At 39.7% G+C, this 22,994-nt stretch overlaps 1 protein-coding gene across 10 annotated transcripts in view; it reads right to left on the bottom strand.

Annotated features, from left to right (window-relative positions):
* Positions 1–22,994, bottom strand: part of HERC1 (HECT and RLD domain containing E3 ubiquitin protein ligase family member 1) — a 234,792-nt gene that overhangs the window by 62,660 nt on the left and 149,138 nt on the right. For 9 of the 10 annotated variants that reach the window (XM_074393495.1, XM_074393494.1, XM_074393501.1 and 6 more), the window contains 10 exons: positions 22,142–22,262; positions 21,676–21,913; positions 21,330–21,520; positions 19,416–19,571; positions 17,266–17,372; positions 16,320–16,430; positions 12,837–13,013; positions 5,343–5,582; positions 4,880–4,963; positions 2,616–3,136 (listed from right to left, as the gene is read on the bottom strand). In XM_074393495.1, the coding sequence (XP_074249596.1) occupies positions 2,616–3,136; positions 4,880–4,963; positions 5,343–5,582; positions 12,837–13,013; positions 16,320–16,430; positions 17,266–17,372; positions 19,416–19,571; positions 21,330–21,520; positions 21,676–21,913; positions 22,142–22,262 (1,946 nt within the window). The remainder of the gene's footprint in view (positions 1–2,615; positions 3,137–4,879; positions 4,964–5,342; positions 5,583–12,836; positions 13,014–16,319; positions 16,431–17,265; positions 17,373–19,415; positions 19,572–21,329; positions 21,521–21,675; positions 21,914–22,141; positions 22,263–22,994) is intronic. The other variant, XM_074393497.1, reaches the window with a different exon arrangement.

The following is a 22,994-nucleotide window of genomic DNA, read 5'->3' as shown; positions in this document are numbered from 1 at the left end:
CCTTTACTTACAAAAACAGGAGGTTGGTCAGATGTAGTTTGATATAAGCTATTCAGAAAATCTGTATAACTACTCTAGTTTATGATATAGGTAATGGCTATTTGTATCTTATTTCAGAGAGGACTTTATCCCATAAAAAAGTTTACATTCTAGTCTCAATTCCTATATAGTTTAAGCAAAAATATAACTACATATTTCCGGATATTGACAAGAATTTCCTAAAGTTTAAGAATGATATAATTATACAAAATGTAATAAAAAAGCTTTTGCTGTATAAAGTTTTGTTGTTCTAACATAAATCTTGGTTTTACATTCCCTTACTAATTTTTCCCCTAGCCTCATTTTTCTTGTTTTAATTTATTAATTTACTTATTTTACTATATGGCATCTTTTCTTTCTTTTTATTTTTTATTTTTTTGAGACGGAGTCTCATTCTGTCACCAAGGCTGGAGTGCAGTGGTGCGTTCTCTGCTCACTGCAACCTCCGTCTACTGAGTTCAAGAGATCTTCCTGACTCAGCCTCCTGAGTAGCTGGGATTACAGGCACACGCCACCACACCTAGCTAATTTTTTGTATTTCTAGTAGAAACAAGGTTTCACTACATTAGCCAGGCTGGTGTCAAATTCCTAACTTCAGGTGATCCACCCACCTCAGCCTCCCAAAATGCTGGGGTACAGGCAGGAGCCAACAAGCCCAGCCTACTGTATGCATCTATATGAGGCATCACAAATCCTTTCTGAAACAAGGCAAAGAATGAGAGGAAAGGTAGACATTTGAATGTCATTCTGTAAAGTTGTCACTGGTGTCTTAGTTTGATAGAATGGAGGGGAAGGCAGAGTCCATCAACCCCTGAAATTCTGTGTAAAGTTTATGTATATGTATTTTTTGGCTAAGATGATCCACAGCATTCACTAAATTCTGAAACAGTACCACTCCAAAACCACAAAGAACCACTGTTTTAGATATTGTTCCAGTTGATCATGGTGGATCACACCTTATAATCCCAGCACTTTGGGAGGCTGAGGCAGATGGATTGCCTCAGGTCATGGGGTTCAAGACCAACCTGGGCAACATGGTGAAACCCCATCTCTACAAAAATACAAAAATTAGCCGGGCATGATGGCAGGTGCCTGGAATCCCAGCTACTCAGGAGGCTGAGGCAGAAGAATTGCTTGAACCCAAAAGGCGGAGCCAAGATCGTGCCACTGCACTCCAGCCTGGGTGATAGAGCAAGACTCCATCTCAAATAAATAAAATGAAATAAAATATTGTTCATGTCATATTAACATGTAATTTTACAGGACTCACATTAGGTAGTATAATGAACAGTTACATAATATCACCAATAAATCTGTATTTTCAAATGATACAATTATGTAGAGTCATTAGATAAATAAGTCCCCTTATCAACGAAGACACGTGACAGGATGAGTATCCCTTATCCAAAATGCATGGGATCAGAAGTGTTCTGGATTTGACTTTTTTCCAAATTTTTGAATATTTACATTGTACTTGCCAGCTGAGTATCCCAAATCCAAAAATCCAAAATCTGAAATGCTCGAATGAGCACCTCCTTTGAGTGAAAACCTGAAACTTTTAGAGCACCAACATGATGCTTAGTGGAAATACTCAATGGAGAATTTTGGATTTTGGAGTTTTGGACTTGGGATGCTCAACCTGCATTTCCTTGTAAACATACGAAATTTGTACTTTGCTTAAATCCTATCTGAATGCAAACACACCTAAACGCTTTTAAAACCCAGTTTGTGACATATAAATATAACTTTCATATCTAGTCAAAATCTTATACACATTGAGGGGACAGAAATATGTGCTTTCATAAAAAGGAAGAATACTTAAAATTACAGATAATGCACCAGGCGCGGTGGTTTCACTCCTATAATCCCAGCACATTGGGAGGCCGAGGCGGGTGGATCACGAGGTCAAGAGATCGAGACCATCCTGGTCAACAAGGTGAAACCCCGTCTCCACTAAAAATACAAAAATTAGCTGGGCATGGTGGCGCGTGCCTGTAGTCCCAGCTACTCAGGAGGCTGAGGCAGGAGAATTGCTTAAACCCAGGAGGTGGAGGTTGCGGTGAGCCGAGATCGTGCCATTGCACTCCAGCCTGGGTAACAAGAGCGAAACTCCGTCTCAAAAAAAAAAAAAAAAAAAAAAAATTACAGATAACGCATAACCTAATTTTAGTCAGATCAATATTCAGAGCCTTGCTACCACAAAATGCAATGAATAGATCAGCTGGCTGGCTTTTTACTATCCCTGTCAGTGTGTAACGGAAATGATCAAAATGCAAAAAGCCAAATGAAAAATTGGAAGAAAAATTCCAGTGAAACCTATAAACTGATAAACTTAAAATTTCTTCCCCAAAACAAAACAAAACGACTATATATGTTTAAAATCCACTAGTATTTCAAAGAACATGGGTTTAGAAAATTATCCTTTAAGAAATTATAGTACAAACACCTAAATGCATGAGAAATATTTTTAAAAATTAACTGGCAACTAACCTAAAATACATGATTACTCACTGTCCACAGGCAATGGCCTATTTTACAATACTCGTTTGCTAAAAGTGTAACTCAACAGATCATACCTGATAGTAATTTCTGCTTCATCCCATTGGACCTTGGCAGACGTGCTGCCCTCTTTGACCACTCCCAGCAGCGTGGCATGGCGCCCAGTTTGCTTGTGAACACATCGACCTCCAACTCTAAGACCAGCATCAACTCCTCCTATCACAGCCAGCACTGGCCACACCTCTATGCAAAGAGTCCTCAGCTGCGGCTCTGAGAGGTCAGCAAGGCCATGCCTAGTGTGTTTACCTTTCTCTTCCTCTTTGCTCTCCTTCTCCTCTCTCATTTCATTTTCCTCTCGGCTCTGAACCGAGCGGCTTTTCTTTAGCTTCTGACCTGACTCTTTAATACATATCTTAATTTTGTGCAGCCTTTCCATCATTTTTTTGTTAATGCAGTAAGTCCAACGGTCTGTTCGGTGAAGTATACGGATGAGCTGAATAGTGGCCTCAGCCAGCACTGCTGCTACTGGACTACAAATAGGGTCTCCTGGAAGTAAGTCTCGGGGTGTGCCACGCATCTGCATATCACAAATTTTCACCTACATAAAAGTAAAGAGAGTGGAAAAAGTGTGCTATTATTAGTTCTTCTTAGTCACTATAAATTCTAACATGTTAAATCCCATGTTGAACTAGTATTTGGGTCTCTGCATACATATGAATTATACCAACTGGCCCCCAAAGAGTAAGGAAATATTACAGATACACTGAAATTAGTAGTAGTATGGTCCTCCGGAATAAGTTACCCTGTTATTTAAATTTCCTGTAATTCATGAATTCCAGAGATGTTAGGACCATTTGAAAGATGACTATAGAGACAAAGCCATGTGTCACTGACTCAATTTAGTCTAAAATAAGCCTTAAGGATATGCTCATTCTCATCCTCAAGACTCCAGAATAATGAGTCATGGACATCTTACGTTGTTCAAGGGTAGCAAAAGTAAAATCATAAATCCAGACATTTGGAATTGTCACAATCTGGATACACACTGCAAATAACACACAGAAGTTAAAAGAGGAACAAATCTTGAGTTCAAATCATAACTCTGTATAATCTTGGGAAGTTATTTAATCTCTCTAAGCCTTAGCTTTTCATTTAAAAACGGATACTACTAATAGCATCTGTCTCTAACAGTTATTTTAAAGATTAAATGAGATTACGCACATTAAGTGCTTATTAGTACAGTGCCAGTCACACTGTAAATGTTTAAAAAAAAAGTTAACTACTGTTAGTATTGTGTTTCTCAGAGGTTCTAAAAATTATCACAAAGGCTTCTGGATAGAATAAATTGATTGCTACATAGTATAAGGCTGAGTGAATTTCTTAAAGGTTCATATATGTTAGAAAGCACCAGGCCATCATTTGAACCCGAACATGACAGAATCTACTTTAGGCTGCAAACCTACGTAGGGCAAGGAATGAAATCAGGCACTGGGCTGCATCTTTACTTCATCTTCAGTTCAGTTTTGGCTGTCTGGCTGTCCAATAAACAGTTCCCGGCTAGCCTTAAAGTATAATTCCTTGACATTAAAAAAGAGTATTTTTAAAAAGGAAGAATAAAAGATAATTTTTCATTGTTCAGATTTACCAGGTCCAGCAATTTCATTATGGAAATATTATACATAAGTTGAAAACTTGCTACTACACAATGGCTATAAATCATTAAGATGACTTAAGCTATATACGATGTATCTGCAAGTGAAAGGATGGAGTAGGGCAAAAAACAAAACAAAACAAAAAAACCCACCCACCAGCATAGGGAGATCACAAAGTTTTTCTCAGCCTGGATTTTAGGTGAGGCAAAAAAGAAAGTTTACAGTGGAGGGTATCCTATTAATACTGTTGTCATGAAGTTCAAATTTATACCATCCATAACACCTGAAAATTCCCCCAGCTGAATGAATGAAAGGTAGTTTCTCCATCATGACTAGAACTCCTATTATTCAGCTGATAGGATCTTATTACATTTAAGATTAGTTCTAGATTTCTCTCTCATATTCATAATTCCCAATGAACTAGATTATCCCTAAACTAGTTCCTATAGTTCTTGTAAATGCACATATGTTTGAAAGTTGACTCACTGTATTCAATTGCCAGAATATGAAATAATGCCTAAATAGTAATACATCATAAAGGCAATTTCTAAAAGTATACTACTTCTAGAAGCATACATTACCTAAGTCAGGTATTTTTAATGGGAGAAGTAATAGGTTATTATATTTATAAAGTCCTCCTGGTGCTAAACAATAAAATAACAAATATTCTTAAATAAAGGCTTCATTACCTTTTCCCCTGGATTGCTACTATAGAACATCACACAAGGGTACAATTCTGCTGCATCCACATCTTCAAAAGCTAATTTGGGTTCCTAGAATGTGGCAGTGGTGAGGAAAAGAAAAAAAGATAGAAATTTTTTAAATTGATAATATCTAACCACATTAGAATCTAAAGCTTTTACAAGACAGAACAAAAGTTACTTGATGAAATTCTGAATTAACCTTGCCAACAAAGAAAAGTCTACATATAATAAGTGATCATAATTTGTTCATCTGTTTCAAAAAATCTTAGTGGGGTTTTACGATCTTCCTTTTGTTTGTTGCTAATAAATGTTTTAAGAACCAGACAGTATTAGAAAAAAAGGAGAGACAGGTAGATCATCTGTAAGTTGACTAAATGGCAATTGGACAACTGAGTTGATTATAAGTAGAAACAAGAAAAGTGTAATGCTTGTGAATGGGTTTCAGTACCTCTCCATTTTTCCCAAAAGATATGGTCCTGGCTTCCATGTCTAACACACAGGTAATGAAATCTCCTTGAGTAAAGCTGGACAATGTGAGAGTCTGTTCTCCATTGTGATAGAGGTTACCACTGTAGGCCCTATAGAGCCACATATCGGAGGTAGTGCGGTGGTTAAAATCATGTACTGGCCAGCGAGAAACTCCAACACATGTGCCTTCATTCCCTCTGTTTTCCTTCACAATATAAAACTAAAATAAAAGTGGGATATTCATTAATACTCGAAAAATCTATTTACATGCTATTAACTGCATTAACCAACACAAGGAATATGTTTATAAATAATAATTATACATTTATGGGAATATGTTCTTTTAATGAAAATAACATGAAAATGAAAATCACATCAATTTAGAAGGATTTTAAAACAAGTTTATTCTTTACCTTGCAGAACATTTAGAATCACCTTTGAATATCTATAGTATTTAAAATAAGCAATTTAAACTTACCACTTAATAATGAAGCTAAGGAAGTATGTATAGTCCAGAAAATTATTAATGAAAAGCTTTAATTCTTTACATATAGATTTTTTAACTACTACCTTGTGTATATTTCGGTTTACAAAAAGAGTTAATATTGCAAGCCTAAGACTAGGTGTTTCGTTTTGTTTTGAATTTTCTAAAGAGATGGGGTTTCACTCTGTTGCCCAGGCTGGAGTACAGTAGCATGATCATGACTCACTGAAGCTTTAAATTCCTGGGCTCAAGCAATTCTCCTACCTCAGTCTCCTGAGTAACTAAGTCTACAGGTGTACACCATCATGCCTGGCTAATTTTTTTAAAATTATTTTTTGTGGAGATGAGGTCTTGTGATGTTACACAGTCTGGTCTTGAACTCCTGGACTCAAGCAATCCTCCCACCTCAGCCTCCCAAAGTGTTGGGATTACAGGCGTGAGCCACTACACCTAGTGGGACTACTTTTCAAAATGGCATGCTTAACAACACTAGCCTTTGGCTAGCATCTGGAAATTTGACTAGTAAACAGTTTCTTATAATGATTTCAACAAACAAAAAACCCCCAACTTCTTCTAAGTAATAAAGGTGGCTCACTGACCTAGAACATTTAAACAAACAATGTGGTTTATGCTGAATACCTGCTCTCCTTCTGGGAATACGAAATTTAGTTGGCAGGTTGAAGGTGTCTGTATGATCAGCCCCCAGTAAAAACTTTGGGTTCTGCAACTCTAATGGGCTTCTCTTAGAAACATCACACGTATGTATTTTTCTTGCTGGGGAAAGCTTGTGCTCATGGGAGGGAGAGAACAGGATGAAGCCTATATATGGATTCCTCTATATCTCACCTGTGTCCTTCCCTTATTAGCTGGCTATATATTCTTAATGCATCATTAGAATAAATCTCAGTTGTGAGTGTATCAACATGAGGAGTCTGGCAAGTCCTTCTTGTGAATCGCTGAACGTGAGGGTGGTCTTGGGACTCATGACATAGCAGTGGCAGCGGGGAGATTCACTAGAAAAAGCCTGATGCATTAGAATATAGTTAAATATTACTGGGGACAAAGAAAGAGACAAAAGGAAAAGCTAAAACTCTGGTACTTAGGTGTCTATGGCGTTACACGTAATATGAAACAGAAGGTGAACTGCTATCCATTTTGAGAGGCAAAAGTTACAGATGTATTTTTCAGATAAATCCAACCACAAGATAGTTTGCTAGACTCCCCAGATGCTCTTGGCCTTGCCAGCTGAAGTTAGAAAAAAGGAGCAGCTTGGGTAAAAGCTGAGCTGTTCTTTCCTCCAAGAACAACTTCTTTCCTGAAGAGAAAGGGCCCAAATAGTCCCAACGAATGGGCTTTAGATGAGCCAGAGTAGAAAAATTAGCTTGTTAGTTGCTCTCTCCTCCAGTGGGAGGGGAAAGGGTTCAAAAACCCCTGAGAGCTTTGAGTATGGGTACAGTGGCTCACACCTGTAATCTTAGCACTTTGGGAAGCAAAGGAGGGAGGACTGCTTGCGGCCAGGAGTTTCAGACCACCTTGAACAACAGATCAAGACTCCCATCTCTACAAAATCTACAAAAACAAACAAGAATAGAAAGGAACCACTCCAGCTATTTTCTTAAGCTGAGCTGCTGCTAATGCTATAGCAGGGTCTCCCCCTGCCACAATTTACCTTGTAAATGCTAAATTTATTGCTAGGGGTTTGAGTAAACTTAAGATGTTAGAAAGAAGAAAGAAACCTTTTAAAAACAGCTTTGTTTGGGGGCAACTACATCTGGATGTATGAGAAAAAAAAATGAAGCAAAGGCTGGGCATAGTGGCTTGCGCCTGTTACCTCAACGCTTTAGGAGGTAGAGGTAGGCGAATCATTTGAGGTCAGAAGTTTGACTCCAGCCTGGCCAACATGGTGAAACCTCATCTCTTATTAATAACACAAAAATTACTGAGGCATAGTGATGAATGCCTCCATTCCCACCTACTCTGGAGGCTGAGGTAGGAGAATCACTTAAACCTGGGAGGTGGAGGTTGCAGTAAGCCGAGCTTGTGCCACTGCACTCCAGCCTGGGCAACAGGCTACCTCAAAAAAAAAAAAAAAAAAAAAAAAAAGGCCGGGCATGGTGGCTCCAGCCTGTAATCCCAGCACTTTGGGAGGCCGAGACGGATGGATCACGAGGTCAAGAGATCGAGACCATCCTGGTCAACATGGTGAAACCCCGTCTCTACTAAAAATACAAAACATTAGCTGGGCATGGTGGCGCATGCCTGTAATTCCAGCTACTCAGGAGGCTGAGGCACGATAATTGCTTGAACCCACGAGGCGGAGGTTGCCGTGAGCTGAGATCACGCCATTGCACTCCAGCCTGGGTAACAAAAGTGAAACTCCGTCTCAAAAAAAAAAATAAAATAAAAAAATAAAAGATGCAAAATGTTACAAACTTGTAACTTCATAAATGCTAAAGTATCATCCTGATCAGGGAAAGCCCCAAAAGAAAAATGTATTAGTGGGACACAAATTCCTCACTTTTTGTCACCAGCGGGTAGACTGGCATTTAAACTCTATATTAGAAACAAAACAAGTGTTCATAACTGGTGGGTTTTGCTATGATTTTTTTCCTATTGGAGCCTCTGGGAAAAGGCTCTGAGATAAAAAGAGAGGCAAGCTCTAGATCAGGCGTCCCCGAACTTTTTACACAGGGGGCCAGTTCACTGTCCCTCAGACCGTTGGAGGACCGCCACATACTGTGCTCCTCTCACTGACCACCAATGAAAGAGATGCCCCTTCCTGAAGTGCGGCGGGGGGGCCGGATAAATGGCCTCAGGGGGCCGCATGCGGCCCACGCGCCGTAGTTTGGAGATGCCTGCTCTAGATGGACATACAAAGATAGGCTTTTAGAGTGTTAAAAAAACATTCAGTGGCCAATGAATTCTTATAAAATCCTATGTTTAACAATTAGAGGCTGATGACTTTCCAGCCTAAGTACATATTTTTGAGTGGGTCAATTTGGACTCCAAGACTGACAAACAAACAGAGCCTCAGAAAGCCTTGTTTGCAAGCCTAGACTTAAAACACTACTGGCTGGTTCTACAACAACTAGGGTTTGTTTTTGTTTTTAAGAGATAGGGTCAGCCAGGCACAGTGGCTCACACCTGTAATCCCAGCACTTTGGGAGGCTGAGGTGGGCGGATCACCTAAGGTCGGGAGTTCGAGACCAGCATGACCAACATGGAGGAACTCCATCTCTACTAAAAATACAAAGCTAGCTGGGCGTGGTGGTGCATGCCTGTAATCCCAGCTACTTGGGAGGCTGAGGCAGGAGAATCGCTTGAACCTGAGAGGCGGAGGTTGTAGTGAACCGAGAGTGGACTTATCCCACTGCACTCCAGCCTGGGCAACAAGAGTGAAACTCCGTCTCAAAAAAAAAAAAAAAAAAAAAAAGAGATGGGTCTCCTTCTGTTACCCAGACTGGCATGCAGTGGTACAATCAGAGCTCACTGTGGCTTCAAACTCCCGGGCTCAAGTGATCCTCCAGCCTCACGCTTCCAAGTACTGGGACTATACGCACATGCCACCATACCTGGCTCCATCTAGATTTAATTGCTGACCGAAAAAGCTGCTGGCTTGGAATCCTGAACTCACACATTTTAAATGCCTAGAATTAACTCTAGGCTAAAACCTGATACTGTGTGCTCTGGGTTATTTCAACCAAACATGAATTGTGCTCAGCTAAAAGCAGGCAAAAGCTGAATGAACAAAACTGAAAATCTGGGACAGTTGTGCATTTGGAACACTCACCCTTTGTGGGGTCATGGATGCTGGACTGTCCAGCCAGCATCCATGATGTATCTGAAAACATCATGAATGCTGGCTGGACAGTCCAGGTCTCCAGCAGATGTCCATGAAAAGAGCTTGTTTTCTGGGAGCAATATACTTCCATCCACTCTTTAAGAGACCGGACTCTCAGTACCATCTAGGTGACGTCCCAACATGTTAAGCTTTCTAGAATGGTTGCAGTTTTCAACAAGGGACTGATCATTTGGTTCTACACCCCTCACCTTTCTCCTGATATACAACATTCATCAACAGGGCAGTTTATTAAATAAAACTGTTCCCAGAAAGAGACTGATCTTTTCCAGACTGCTCACTGGATAAATGATTAGGATGAAAGATGTAGAAGGTTATATAAACCTATTTTGAAAAAAAAAAAAAAAATTGTAACTGAAATTTTGTCCTGACCAATTCCTAACCTTTCTGATTAAGTTGTATGCAAATGTTTTGTGTGAAAACTCTTCCTTTTGCATTCAACCCTTCTGGACAAAAGGTCTAGATAAAAATTTAAAATGATTTTTTAAAACTGAAATATTTGGCTGGGTGGGGTGGCTCATGCCTGTAATCCCAGCACTTTTAGAAGCCAAGGCGGGCAGATCACCTGAGGTCGGGAGTTTGATACCAGCCTGACCAACATGGAGGAAACCCTGTCTCTACTAAAAATATGAAATTTTAGTCAGGCATCATTGTGGGCTCCTGTAATCCCAGCTACTCGGGAGACTGAGGCAGAATTATTTGAACCCGGGAGGCAGAGGTTGCGGTAAGCCGAGATGGTAGCACTGCACTCCAGCCTGGGCAACAAGAGCAAGACGCTGCCAAAAGAAAAAAGAAAGGAAAAGAAAAGAAAAGAAAAAGAAAGAAAAGAGAAAAAGAAAGGAAGAAAGAAAAAAAAGGACAAGGAAGGAAAAAGAAAAGGAAAGGAGAAGAAAAGGAAAAGGAAAGGAAAGTGGAAGGGGAAGGGGAAAGGGAAAAGGAAAGAAAGAAAAGGAAAGGAATGGAAAGGAAAGATTTAACATCTGTAATTACTAAATGGGACACATACACTTCATACAGAGAAAAAACAAAAACTAGCAACTTAGGGAAGCATGGAGGAGTAGGGTGGGCATCCGTGACCTCTGTTTTTCAGAACTATTCCTAAAAGTTCTCTATCTTCCAGGGGGGAAAAAAATCTATGTTGAGCAGGGAGGGTTGGCTCAAACCTGTAATCGGGAGGCCACGGTGGGCAGTTCACCTGAGGTGAGGAATTCGAGATCAGCCTGGCCAACCTGGCAACCCCCTGTCTCTACTAAACATACAAAAAATTAGCCGGGTATGGTGGCAGGCTCCTGTAGTCCCAGCTACTTGGGAGGCTGGAGCAGGAGAATTGCTTGAACCCAGGAGGCAGAGGTTGCAGTAAGCCAAGATTGCACCACTGCATTCCAGCCTGGCAACAGAACGAGACTCCATCTCAACCAAAAAAACAAAACAAAACTATTTTGTCTTAAAGCCGCTGTGAGCACTTCAAATTCAAACTGACTGCTGAATTTCTCATCAAATCTGACAAGTCTGTCAAAAGACCACGGTGGGTGGCTCCAGCTCCTGCAATTTCCACAAAACACCTCAAGATGTCATTCATATTCTTGAGACAGAAATAATGATGCCACAGAAAACAAAATGCTTTAAAACTGACTGCTTTCAGACAGTCCCTCTGAAACCAAGACTCAACTAAATTATTGAGACTGAACTGGGATCAGAGCTGAAGGTCCCATGGGGGCAAGTCACAATGGTGTCATGTTAACCAGTGCTGCCTATTTTATGTTCTGATTAGAGATGCCCTAATAATTATAAATTCTTTGTTTCCAAGGATAACACATTTGCCCTAAGGAATTATATTTCTTGTGTGTGTGCCTTATCATGATAACACCTCAGTCCTGGACTGGCCAGAGTGGTGCTGTGCTAAATTGATACCAGCACATTAATTTAGCACAGCACAACTCTGGCCAGTCCAAGACTGAAAAGTTTTAAAAGTTAACAAAAAGGCTTAAGAATGAAGCCACATGGCTTTTTAAGATACAACTGTTGGTTAATAAGATCTGTTGCAACTGGCTAAGTCTAGGACCCCTAAAAGGCATAAGAGCATTACTGGTCAATCTTATCCTGCTGCATGGGGTCCTATTGATAGTTTTATTGTATATACACCATGCCCAAGAGATAAAAGAGTAGACTGTGCAAAAGAAGGGGTTAACACAACAGAAACTACGATCCTTCGAAACGCATGCTTGAGGCCAGGCACGGTGGCTCACGCCTATAATCCCAGCACTTTGGGAGGCGGAGATAAGTGGATTACCTGAGGTCTGGAGTTCAAGACCAGCCTGGCCAACATGGTGAAACCCTGTCTCTACTAAAATTACAAAAAAAAAAAAAAAAAGTAATTAGCCAGGTGTGGTAGTAGCCACCTGTAATCCCAGCTACTCAGGAGGCTGAGGGAGAGAATGGCTTGAATCTGGGAGGCAGGGGCTGCAGTGAGCCAAGATCATACCACTGTACCACTGTACCACTGTACCACTGCACTCCAGCCTGGGCAACAGAGGAAAAAAAAAAAAAAAAAAAAGAAATGGTTGGCCCTTGGCTGGCATGGGGGAACCTGACTTGTAAACAGTCCCCTATACTGATAAAATTTTACCCAAGTGAAACTAGCTGTCTTATTGTGTCTAGACTGTACAAACAATATGGTTTATGCTAAATACCAGCTTTCCTTCTGGGAATCTAAAATTTTAGTACGTGTTAGGCAGAGGGTACCAATATGAACACTCCCCTATAAAAACTGTGGACATTGAATCTCTAATGGGATTTCCTAGACAAAAACATCACACACATTGCTTCATTTTCATTGCTAGAGGAAAATGAGTCTGTGTGACTCCTTATGGGAGGGCTATAGTATGACTTTAAACAACCAAACAACCATTTTTAAAATTTTTGAGATATCTTTAGAATTATAAGGGTTACAAAAATAGCACAGAGTTCCTGTATACCTTTCATTTGGTTTCCATTTATATTATCTTACTTAATAACAGAACATTTACATATCACGACTTTTTTTCAGTCTTTCTACACATTTATTATAAGAACCTGGAAAAAAGAAGGACTCAAAGACAAAATGCTAAAAACTATTTATATTTTCTACGTACCTTCCACTGATAGCACCCAGAAGTTATTCCTGTAGATGCCAATCCATATCCTTTCCCTCCACTGCCATGAGTTAAAATCTGTCCATTCTCCACTAAGCAACACTGAGCTTTCTCTGGGTCAAAGGATACCTCTTGGATAGGAAGATTCTCATCTTCTTCTTCCAACTCTCCCTGCTTCTACCAGAAAAGAAGCTGGGTCAGTATTTTGAAGTAACCCATATTTCAGGTGAGATATATTCTGAGGCTCCTCGGTTTTATTCCACAAATTATTTATTATGTATCTACTATGAATCAGTTACTGTTCAGGGCAACAGGAACACAATGACAAATAGAGCATGGTCCCTGCCCATAAAGAGCTTACAGTCCCATTAGTGGACAGAAGACAAATACATAATGCTAGTATTACCGTGGGAGAATAATCAAAATTACGTAATAGGCATAGTTGAAACATAAAAGTGTGTCTAACCATGCTTGAGGACAAGGTAATGTTCAAAACGAGGTGACTTCTTAGTTGAGTCCTAAATGATGAGAGGGCAGTAAGCAGCTGGTCAAAGGAGAGACACATTTTAAGGCAGTGTGTTACAGCATATGCCAACGCATAGAGGTCCAACAGAGTTCAGTGATTTAAAGTAATGATAGACACTGTGTAATGTCTGGAAGACAAGACTGGCAAAAAACAAATCCAGAAAGAGAAGAAGAAATCAAATCATGGAAAACCTTGTGTGCCATATTAAGTCTGAATTTTACTCTACTGACATTAGGGAGGCCTACAAAAAATGAGGTGTATGGGAGATCTCTGATCAGATCCATGCTTTATAAACATCATTTTACCAGGGGTATGTAACACGAAGGCAGAGAGACTGACTAATCAGGATATTGCTGCAAGTTCAGGTAAGAAACAGTAAAGGGGCTGGACCCGGTGGATCATGCCTGTAATCCCAGCACTTTGGCAGCCCAATGTGGGCAGATCACGAGGTCAGGAATTCAAGGCCAGCCTGGCCAGTATGGTGAAACTACGTCTCTACTAAAAATACAAAAATTAGCCAGGTATGATGGCACGCAGCTGTAGTACCAGCTCCTCAGGAGGCTGAGGCAGAAGAATCACTTGAACTCGGGAGGCAGAGGTTGCAGTGAGCCGAGATTGTACCACTGAACTCCAGCCTGGGTGACAGAGCAAGATTCTGTCTCAAGGGAAAAAAAAGAAACAGTGAGGGCTTGAATTCATTCATTCATTCATTCAATGTGCATTTATTAAGCATCTACTCTCAGTGAGGTATCCTATCAGGTCCTTCATATTCAGCAGGGTATTAGGTTTCTGCCCTCACAGGCTTATATTTTGAAGAGGGAGAGAAAATAAATAAGAAAATACAAGGATTAAGTGCTAGGCTGAAATTAAAGTAGGTGATATGACAAAGAGTGTGTGGCAACTATTCTAGATTAATTAGGGAAAGACTCTCTGAAGATGTGATAATTGAGAACTGAATGAAAAGAAATTTCTGAAAAATATATCGAGAGGTAATAGCCAGTTTAAAGCCCTAAGGAATGAGCAAGATTACTGTGTTTAGGAAACACAAGAAGAAGGAGGCAAGTTGCCTAGACTTGCTCAGTATAGTGAGCAAAGGGAAAAGGACAAGGAACTGCAGATTTTATTCCAAGAATGATGAGAAACCATTGGAGTGTTTTGTTTTTTTGTTTTGTTTTGTTTTTTTGTTTTTTTTAGATGGAGTTTCGCTCTTCTTGCCCAGGCTGGAGTGTAATGGCAATCTTGGCTCAATGCAACCTCCACCTCCCGGATTCAAGCAATTCTCCTGCTTCAGTCTCCAGAGTGGCACGCATGCACCACCATGCCTGGTAAATTTTTTTTTTTTTTTTTTTTTTTTTTAAAGTAGAGACGGGGTTTCTCCATGTTGGTCAGGTTGCTCTCGAACTCCCGACCTCAGGTGATCTGCCCACCTTGGCCTCCCAAAGTGCTGGGATTACAGTCATGAGCCACTGCGTCCGGCCACCACTGGAGTGTTTTAAGCAGGGGATCAACATGCTCTGATTTATAATTTTAAAAGATCACTCTGGACCCCATGCAGAGAATGGGCTTTAGGGCATAACAATGGAAGCAGAGAGAAGAGTTAGGAGGTTACTGCAGAGTTCAGGCCTTAGGTGATAATGGCATGGAATAGGGTGATAACAGAAGAGATGAGGAGGTAGGCAAATTCAAGTCATATTTTAAAGACAAGCCAACAGAATCTAGAGAAATGGGGGTGAGGAATCAAGTTGACTTTTTTTCACTTGAGTAACTCACTAAGAGGCTGGGAAAGCCTGGGGAAGAAACAGAATGTGATGAAACTAAGGGTGCCATTTTTGACATACTGAGTATGAGATGTCTATTAGACACTTAAGTGATGAGACTAGTAGAAGATGGGATGCAAGTCTAGAATTCAGGGGAAATACCAGAACTTGATTTAAAAATTTAAGAATAAACTGCATATGCATCTGAATAAGGTTTCTTTGAGAAGAAATGGGGATTAATCCAATACTTAGATTGAATAGAACAGTTAGAACCTATAGAATGAGAACAGGCCATTCTATCAAGTTAGGAGAAAAACCAGGAAAAGTACAGAATCATGAAAACCAAGGTAAGAATTAAGGCAAATGGAGAGATGGATTCACAAGCTATATAAATCAATGGAGGCTAGTGACTACATGCATGGAGGAGAGCCTAGAATTCCCAGGAATTTCAGTTTGGGAAACTAGGCGGATGGTGGTGCTTTCAATCAGAAATGGGACCAAATAAGCAGGGGAAGGGTATGAGGGGGAGACACCTGGGCTAGCATTTAAGTTTGGAAGGCAGTGCAGAGTGAGCCTTTAAAACTGTAAATCAAAGCATGTTGGTCCTTGCTTTAGGTATGGATGAGACTGCTGGAAAAGCTAAGGCTCAAACTCTGTGGAACACCAACATTTTGGGACAAAGGCAAGGTAAAAGCGGCACGAAAAAAAGAGTTGCTTTCAAAGGGAATCAGCATTGGCAGAGAATGTAAGGAGAACCAGTAGAAAGCATTTTGAAAACAGAAGGGTAGTTTCCAGAGGTAAAAGAAGATGTGGGGGGAAAAAGGATACACTATATTTAGCAACAAACACTTATCTTTGTCATTTAATTTTGCACTTTGACAGAAGATAAATGGTCGGGTTGAAGAGCTAATGAGAAGTAAGAAAGTGGCTGAAACATACAGATTACTCTTCCAAGAATCTTAGTAATGCAAGACAAGGGAGAAGACAGAGAAGGCTTTACAGATAAAAACATGATTTAGGAAAGGGGAAATGAGAGTCAAGCATGATTATAAGCTGAGGGGAGGGAATCAGTGGAGAGGAAGACTGAATGCAAAGAGAGGAGATGGAATAAATGATAGAGCTCGGTGCCTCAGAAGAACAGGCATTCGGTGAATATTCACTCATGCTGTCAAGAAACACCTTTTAGGAAAAATCAATTACCTGTAATTTTATTTCTTGTTCTTTTTCCTTTATCTGAATAGCATGTTTGGCCTGAGCAATGGGTGTCTCCCACATACAATCGGATAAAAGGGAAAATAAGCGCTCAACAATCTGTTTTATTGAAGAAAAAAGAATGATAAAATTTATAAAAAGTAATTTTAAGCATTGTTAGAAAAGCTGTATCATGTTAACTGTAATATTAAGTCAGATCTGAAGTTTGATTATACCAATGTTCAACAGCTACTTTTGGTGGTTATAAGTTAAATATCACTTTCTAGAAATATTAACCCATTAGAAGCCAGGCATGGTGGCTCACGCCCATAATCCCAGCACTTTGGGAGGCTGAGGAGGGTGGATCACCTGAGGCTGGGAGTTTGAGACCAGCCTGGACAACACGGTGAAATCCCATCTCTACTAAAAATACAAAAAATTAACCAGGCATGGTAGTATGTGCCTATAAATCCCAGATACTTGGAGGCTGAGGCAGAAGAATCACTTGAACCCGGGAGGCAGAGGTTGCAGTGAGCTGAGATTGCACCACTGCACTCACTCCAGACTCGGCGACAGAGCAAGACTCCATCTCAAAAAAAAAAAAAAGGAAATATTAACCCGTTAGAAAGCAGGTCCCATTTTGCCTTACTATTTAGATCTCTAATTAGTACAAACACTCACACATTTCTTCCTCTAGAGGTCCAAAGAAATTCCAGATTTTTCTTTTCTTCTGACCTTGCAGAGTATTCTCTAACCCTCTACTTCTCATACCCTATAACTTAATTTTTTTTTTTGCTCTCTCCTTGGGGATGAAATAATAAAGAAAGCAATCCTAAAAGTAAAAGTTACGCTACTGAATAAAAGACACATTTACAACTGAAGAGACTGTAAGTACAGATTTGCGTAAATCATTCTGCAAATATGGAAAACATTTAATAACTTTAAAAATAGAAACCTGGGCCATTTGATCATCTTCAACACCAGATTCACAAGCTGGCAGCACAGCTTCAAGGACATGAAGTGCAAGGAGCCTTGTTCTTAAGTTACCAACCAGAGGAATACCTAGAGGAGAAAAGACATTTTCTTATTATCAATGTGACTTAAATTCAAAGTTAAAATGTACTTGTGGGGAAAAAAAATTCCTGAGGCTGCTAAACATTTATGGGTGGAAGAAACTTGATATCAAACTGTTTTCACAAGAATTCTGGATCCATCCTGTACCCATCAATGCTTATGAATATATTCATGTTTATGCCTCAGTTTTTATGTATACATAATGGGAAAAGCATTGTAAAAAAAGTATCTGTGCCAGATACTAGGCTGCACATTTCACATACATATACTCTATTAATCCTCATAAACTGAATTACAGCTCATTTTACTGTTGAGAAAAATAAGGCTAAGAGAAGTTAAGTAACTTGACCAAAGCCACACAGGCTCATAGAGGCAGAATTTTAAACAGCTCTGTTAATCTCCAGAGCTCAGGCTTATTATTCTCTCTCACTGCCTCTCCCCATCCATGCACTGACTGTCTCACAGGTATTGTTAGGGTTAACAGGGAGTAAACAAGCTGTACTTTTCTAAGGTAAGCCAAGGGCCGGGTGTGGTGATTCACGCCTATAATCCTGGCACTTTGGGTGGCTGAGGTGGGCAAATCACTTAAGACCAGAAGTTTGAGACCAGCCTGGCCAACATGGTGAAACTCTATCTTTACTAAAACTACAAAAAATCAGCTGGGACTGGTGGTGCACACCTGTGATCCCAGCTACTTGGGAGGCTGAGGCAGGAGGATTGCTTGAACCTGGAAAGGAGAAGTTGCAGTGAATTGAGATCACATCACTGCACTCCAGCCTAAGCAACACAGTCAGCCTCTGTCTCAGAAAAATAAATAAATAAATGAAGTAATCCAAGGCAGAAAATAAGATATTGATATATAAATATGTAATTAAAAAATACATATAACTGTACTAAGATCAGTTGAAAATAAATATCTAATTTTTTTATCCTCTTAAAACTTAACATAAACCTTGCCTTATTAAAGAAAAAAGAAGCTGTTGTAAGTTATACTAATTAAAAGAAAAACTATACTGAGCATGTAAACATATAAACTAACCTGTATCACAGAAGATGACCTTATGTTTTGGCATACTTAAAACAGACTAGAGATTATGAAAAGTTCTGGAAATGGATGGTGGTGATTGTTGTACAATACTGTGAACATGCTTAATGTCACTAAATTGTACAGTCAAGTGATTAAGGTGGTAAATTTTATGTTATGTGCATTTTACCACAATTTTGTCAGCAAGATAACAGGAAAGGAGTGACTGTAACCTATGTAAGCAGACGTTTTAGAGTAAGGACCAGGGGTTAAGCTTATTATACAGAACTATGATAAATCAGAAGTCACAATCAAGGCAATAGAAATCACATCATCTTAACAGAGACCATACAAATTCAGATCTGCATCCTGATAATCCAAAAAGCAAGGTCAGAATCTGTGCTAAAATATATTAAACAGGATGTTCTCTGCTTACTTCTAGTTTTGCAATTTGAACATAGAGGATGAAGTTTCTAGATGAATTCCATAATCTTTTCCAGAGCTACATTATTGATTTTCTGCCAATTTTTACTTCTGAAATTAGAGTTTTCTTTTCTTTTTTTTTAAACAGAGTTTCACTCTTGTTACCCAGGCTGGAGTGCAATGGTGTGATCTCGGCTCACCGCAACCTCCGACTCCTGCGTTCAAGCAATTCTCCTGCCTCAACCTCCCGAGTAGCTGGGACTACAGGCTGTACCACCATGCCCAGCTAACTGTTGTATTTATAGTAGAGACAGGGTTTCACCATGTTGACTAGGATGGTCTTGATCTCTAGACCTCGTGATCCACCCGCCTCAGCCTCCCAAAGTGCTGGGATTATAGGCGTGATCCACCACGTCCGGCCTGAAATTAGAGTTTTCTTTTGATCAAATAGGTACGCAGAAAATAAGAAAAGAAAAGCCTTCCAATCAAGGTCACACGTACAATGTTGCTAAACTTTGGCACTGTCTTAATAAAACACATGCAATACCTACAAATACTCTAAGACAAAGGCAAAGGACATATACCTGAAGAACACTTCTGAGATGCTATATTTAGAAGCACTTCTGTCCACTTTGGGGAAGCCATTTTTGATTGAATTGCTTTTGAAGATACAACTCTCCGAAGAAAAACTAAAAAATCCCCTAGATGGAGTTCTGCTGCATGTTGTTTTCTAAGAGCAGCTAACAATGAAGAGACAAGTTTATGTTACAACCAAGATCCAACAAGAAATAGTCTTATATAATTTACATTGAAACTGCAGTAAGCACAAATCTAATTCAAAATCTTAGGCTGTCAACTACTGAATTCTGAAAACTTAGAAGAATAGAATGGGGAAAGGGCAGAAAATAAAGCCTAAACTTGAAACATCTTTTATAGCTCTGTACAATAAAAATAAGCATGGTATAATTATGATGACTAAGTATAATAAAGAATTATTGGTGATTAGAAAACAGAACAGTCTAGAAAGAAGTCGAGCTCCTCCTATAACTGGGTTATAATATAACCAGTATAATATAACCCAGTTCCCAAATATCAGGCCAGGCACTATGGCTCAAACCTGTATTCTCAGCACTTTGGGAGGTTGAGGCAGGTGGATCACTTGAGGTTAGGACTTCAAGACCAGCAGGGCCAACACAGCAAAACCTTGTCTCTTATAAAAATATAAAAATTAGCCAGGCATGGTGGTACATGCTTATAATCCCAGCAACCTGGGAGGCTGAAGCAGGAGAATGGCATGAACCAGGAGGCATAGGTTGCAATGAGTCCAGATTGTACCATTGCATTCCAGCCTGGGTGACACAGTGAGACTCTTGTCTCAAAAAAACAAACAAATAACAACAACAGAAAACCAGAAAACAAAAAAAAAAAAAATTCAGGTACCAAAACCCTTGGTGCTGAGGGAATTTTTTTTCTTTTTGAGACACAGTCTCACTCTGTTATCCAGGCTGAAGTGCAGTGGTGTGATCTTGGCTCACTGCAACCTCCACCTCCTGGGTTGAAGCAATTTTTGTGCTTTAGCTTCCCAGATAGCTGGCACTACAGGCATATGTCACCATGCCAGGCTAATTTTTGTATTTTTAGTAGAGATGGGATTCCATCAACTTGCCCAGGCTGATCTCGAACTCCTGGGCTCAAGCAATACAATGCCTCGGCCTTACAAACTGTTGGGATTACAGGCGTGAGCCACTGCACCTGAACTGGGGGAAAATTTAGGTCAGGACTTAGGTTAGAGATGGCTTGTCAGGGGCTGGGTACGGTGGCTCACGCCTGTAATCCCAGCATTTTGGGAGGCTGAGGCAGGTGGATTACCCAAGGTCAGGAGTTCGAGACCAGCCTGGCCAACATGGCAAAACCCCCGTCTCTACTAAAAATATAAAAAAATTAGCCAGGCGTGGTGACAGTCACCTGTAATCCCAGGTATTTGAGAGGCTGAGGCAAGAGAATCACTTGAACCCAGGAGTTGGAGGTTGCAGTGAGCTGAGATCATGCCATCATACTCTAGCCTGGGCAACGGAGCGGAACTCTGTCTCAAAGTAATAATAATAATAATAATAATAATAATAATAATAATAATAATAAAACAGAGACGGCTTGTCAGGATCAAGGGTTAGAGATGGCTTGCCAAGATCAAACGCTAAGAAAACATCTGAGCTTCCCCGTAGGCAAAATATAATGTGGGAGAAATCAGTCATCTAAAATCTAGGTCCAAGCACCTAGACAGCCAAGAAAAGACTAAACCTAGAGAATGGGTAGTATAGTCACAACATCAGTGTGAAAAGATTCTAAATCGTATATATGTGAAGAGAAAAGAGGTTTGTAAATAAACAAAAATCCACTCATACCTCATAAGGAAGAGGAAGTCTACATTCTAATCATTGAATACGTTGGGGATTTAATAAATGCTTGTAAGTAAAGATAGAGAAAAAGGCTTACGTTACCTCTGAAATCTTTCTTCTCAGTTTCTCCACTGGAGTCAACTTTTTTTTCTTCTTCACCCTCTTCTTGCTCCCCTTCTCCAAAAGAGGCCATATGTAGTACACCAGTTTGGGACAATAAATTCTTCAACTGACTGCAGAGTAGATCCAACAAGGACTGAACAACTTTGGGACTCAGTTTATCAGCATAGGTCCTATGTGAAATAAAAGAAAAAAAAAAAGTAGCAAAAACACAGAAGGGTAAACATAGTGCTTAAATACATAAAGCAGATTAGAGGGAAAGGGAGAATTCTAAAATGGAGGAAGACTAGGCCTCATACAATTCTGCAAAGACATCTACCATACTTACCCAGTAGTGATGGCTAGAATCTGGAGCAACCTTGTACTGGCCACTTTCAAAGCTGTGCTAAGCTGGGAAACACCCGTCTTTGGCAACAACTGCAGGGGCTGTCCTAGCATGGTGTCTGTGCCACACAACTGTGACAATACGTTTAGCAGACCAGTGGAAATTGCCAAAGAAACATCTACTGGTTGATAATGAACACTCAGGGCAAAAACCGTAACCAGTAGGAGACGTTGCTGGGCTTCTAAAAGACAGAGATATAGTTAAGAATCTTCCTTTCAGTAAACAAAACATTTATTAAAAAGAATCATTTTCTAAAATATTAACAGTAACATGAAACACTATATTTTCAATTATTTATTCTTTAAGTTTATCTACTAATGTTAGACACAAAATATAGGCCATAACTATCGTCAAAACCGCAGGCTAAAACATAACCTGCACTTTGTATTTGAAGGGACAGTTTACTCACCAATGTGATGCTTGTTTGCTTGCAGGGCTCTTTCCAGGGTAGCAGATAACTGTTGATAAATTTTATGCACAGCTACCTGGATTTCAATCTGAATATTTCTCTTAGCTGCTCTGATTCCATCCTGAATTACACATAAAGATTTACTTTTTCTATTAGCAACAATAATACCTACTTGCAAAAAGAAGTAATAACATTTTATTTCTAGTCTACGCTAGAGCATTACGGTGGTTTTTGATCATTCACAATATTTCAGCATATGAAAGTTCTGTGTTTTTTGAGACAGGTCTCGCTGTATCACCCACGTTGGGGTGCAGTGGTACAATCCAGGATCACTGCAACCTCCGCCTCCCAGGCTCAAGTGATCCTCCCACCTCAGCCTTCCAAGTAGCTCGGACTACAGGCACATACCACACTTGGCTAATTTTTTGTATTTTCTGTAGAGATAGGGTTTCGCCATATTGCCCAGGCTGGTCTTAAACTCCTGAGCTCAAGCAATCTAACAACCTTAGCCTTCCAAAATGCTGATTACAGCATGTACCACCATGCTCAGCATCCAAATTTAATTTTAAATGCTTGATAATCCTTGAGTCTGTATAATCTTTCTATTCCTCACAAAGCTGTTTTTCCCACCTAAATATGAAAGACATAAACACTTTTTTTTTTCTAAATTACCAAAGGAATCATAAAACTAGGTAAATGATCAAGTCAAAAACGTCAACTCTTGAAACTAATCCTCCCAAACTCCAATCTCTATCCTAACTTAGATCTATTCCTATCCAATCTGGCTAAGGATTAATAAAACTGAGTCAGCAAAGAATATACAGTAGTACAATAGTACCATGGCTTACCAAAT

The sequence above is a fragment of the Saimiri boliviensis genome, chromosome 2 (genome assembly GCF_048565385.1).
Source record: "Saimiri boliviensis isolate mSaiBol1 chromosome 2, mSaiBol1.pri, whole genome shotgun sequence".
Lineage (NCBI taxonomy): Eukaryota > Metazoa > Chordata > Mammalia > Primates > Cebidae > Saimiri > Saimiri boliviensis.
The sequence above is the reverse complement of the archived record's forward strand: the minus strand, read 5'-3'. Positions and strand labels throughout refer to the sequence as shown.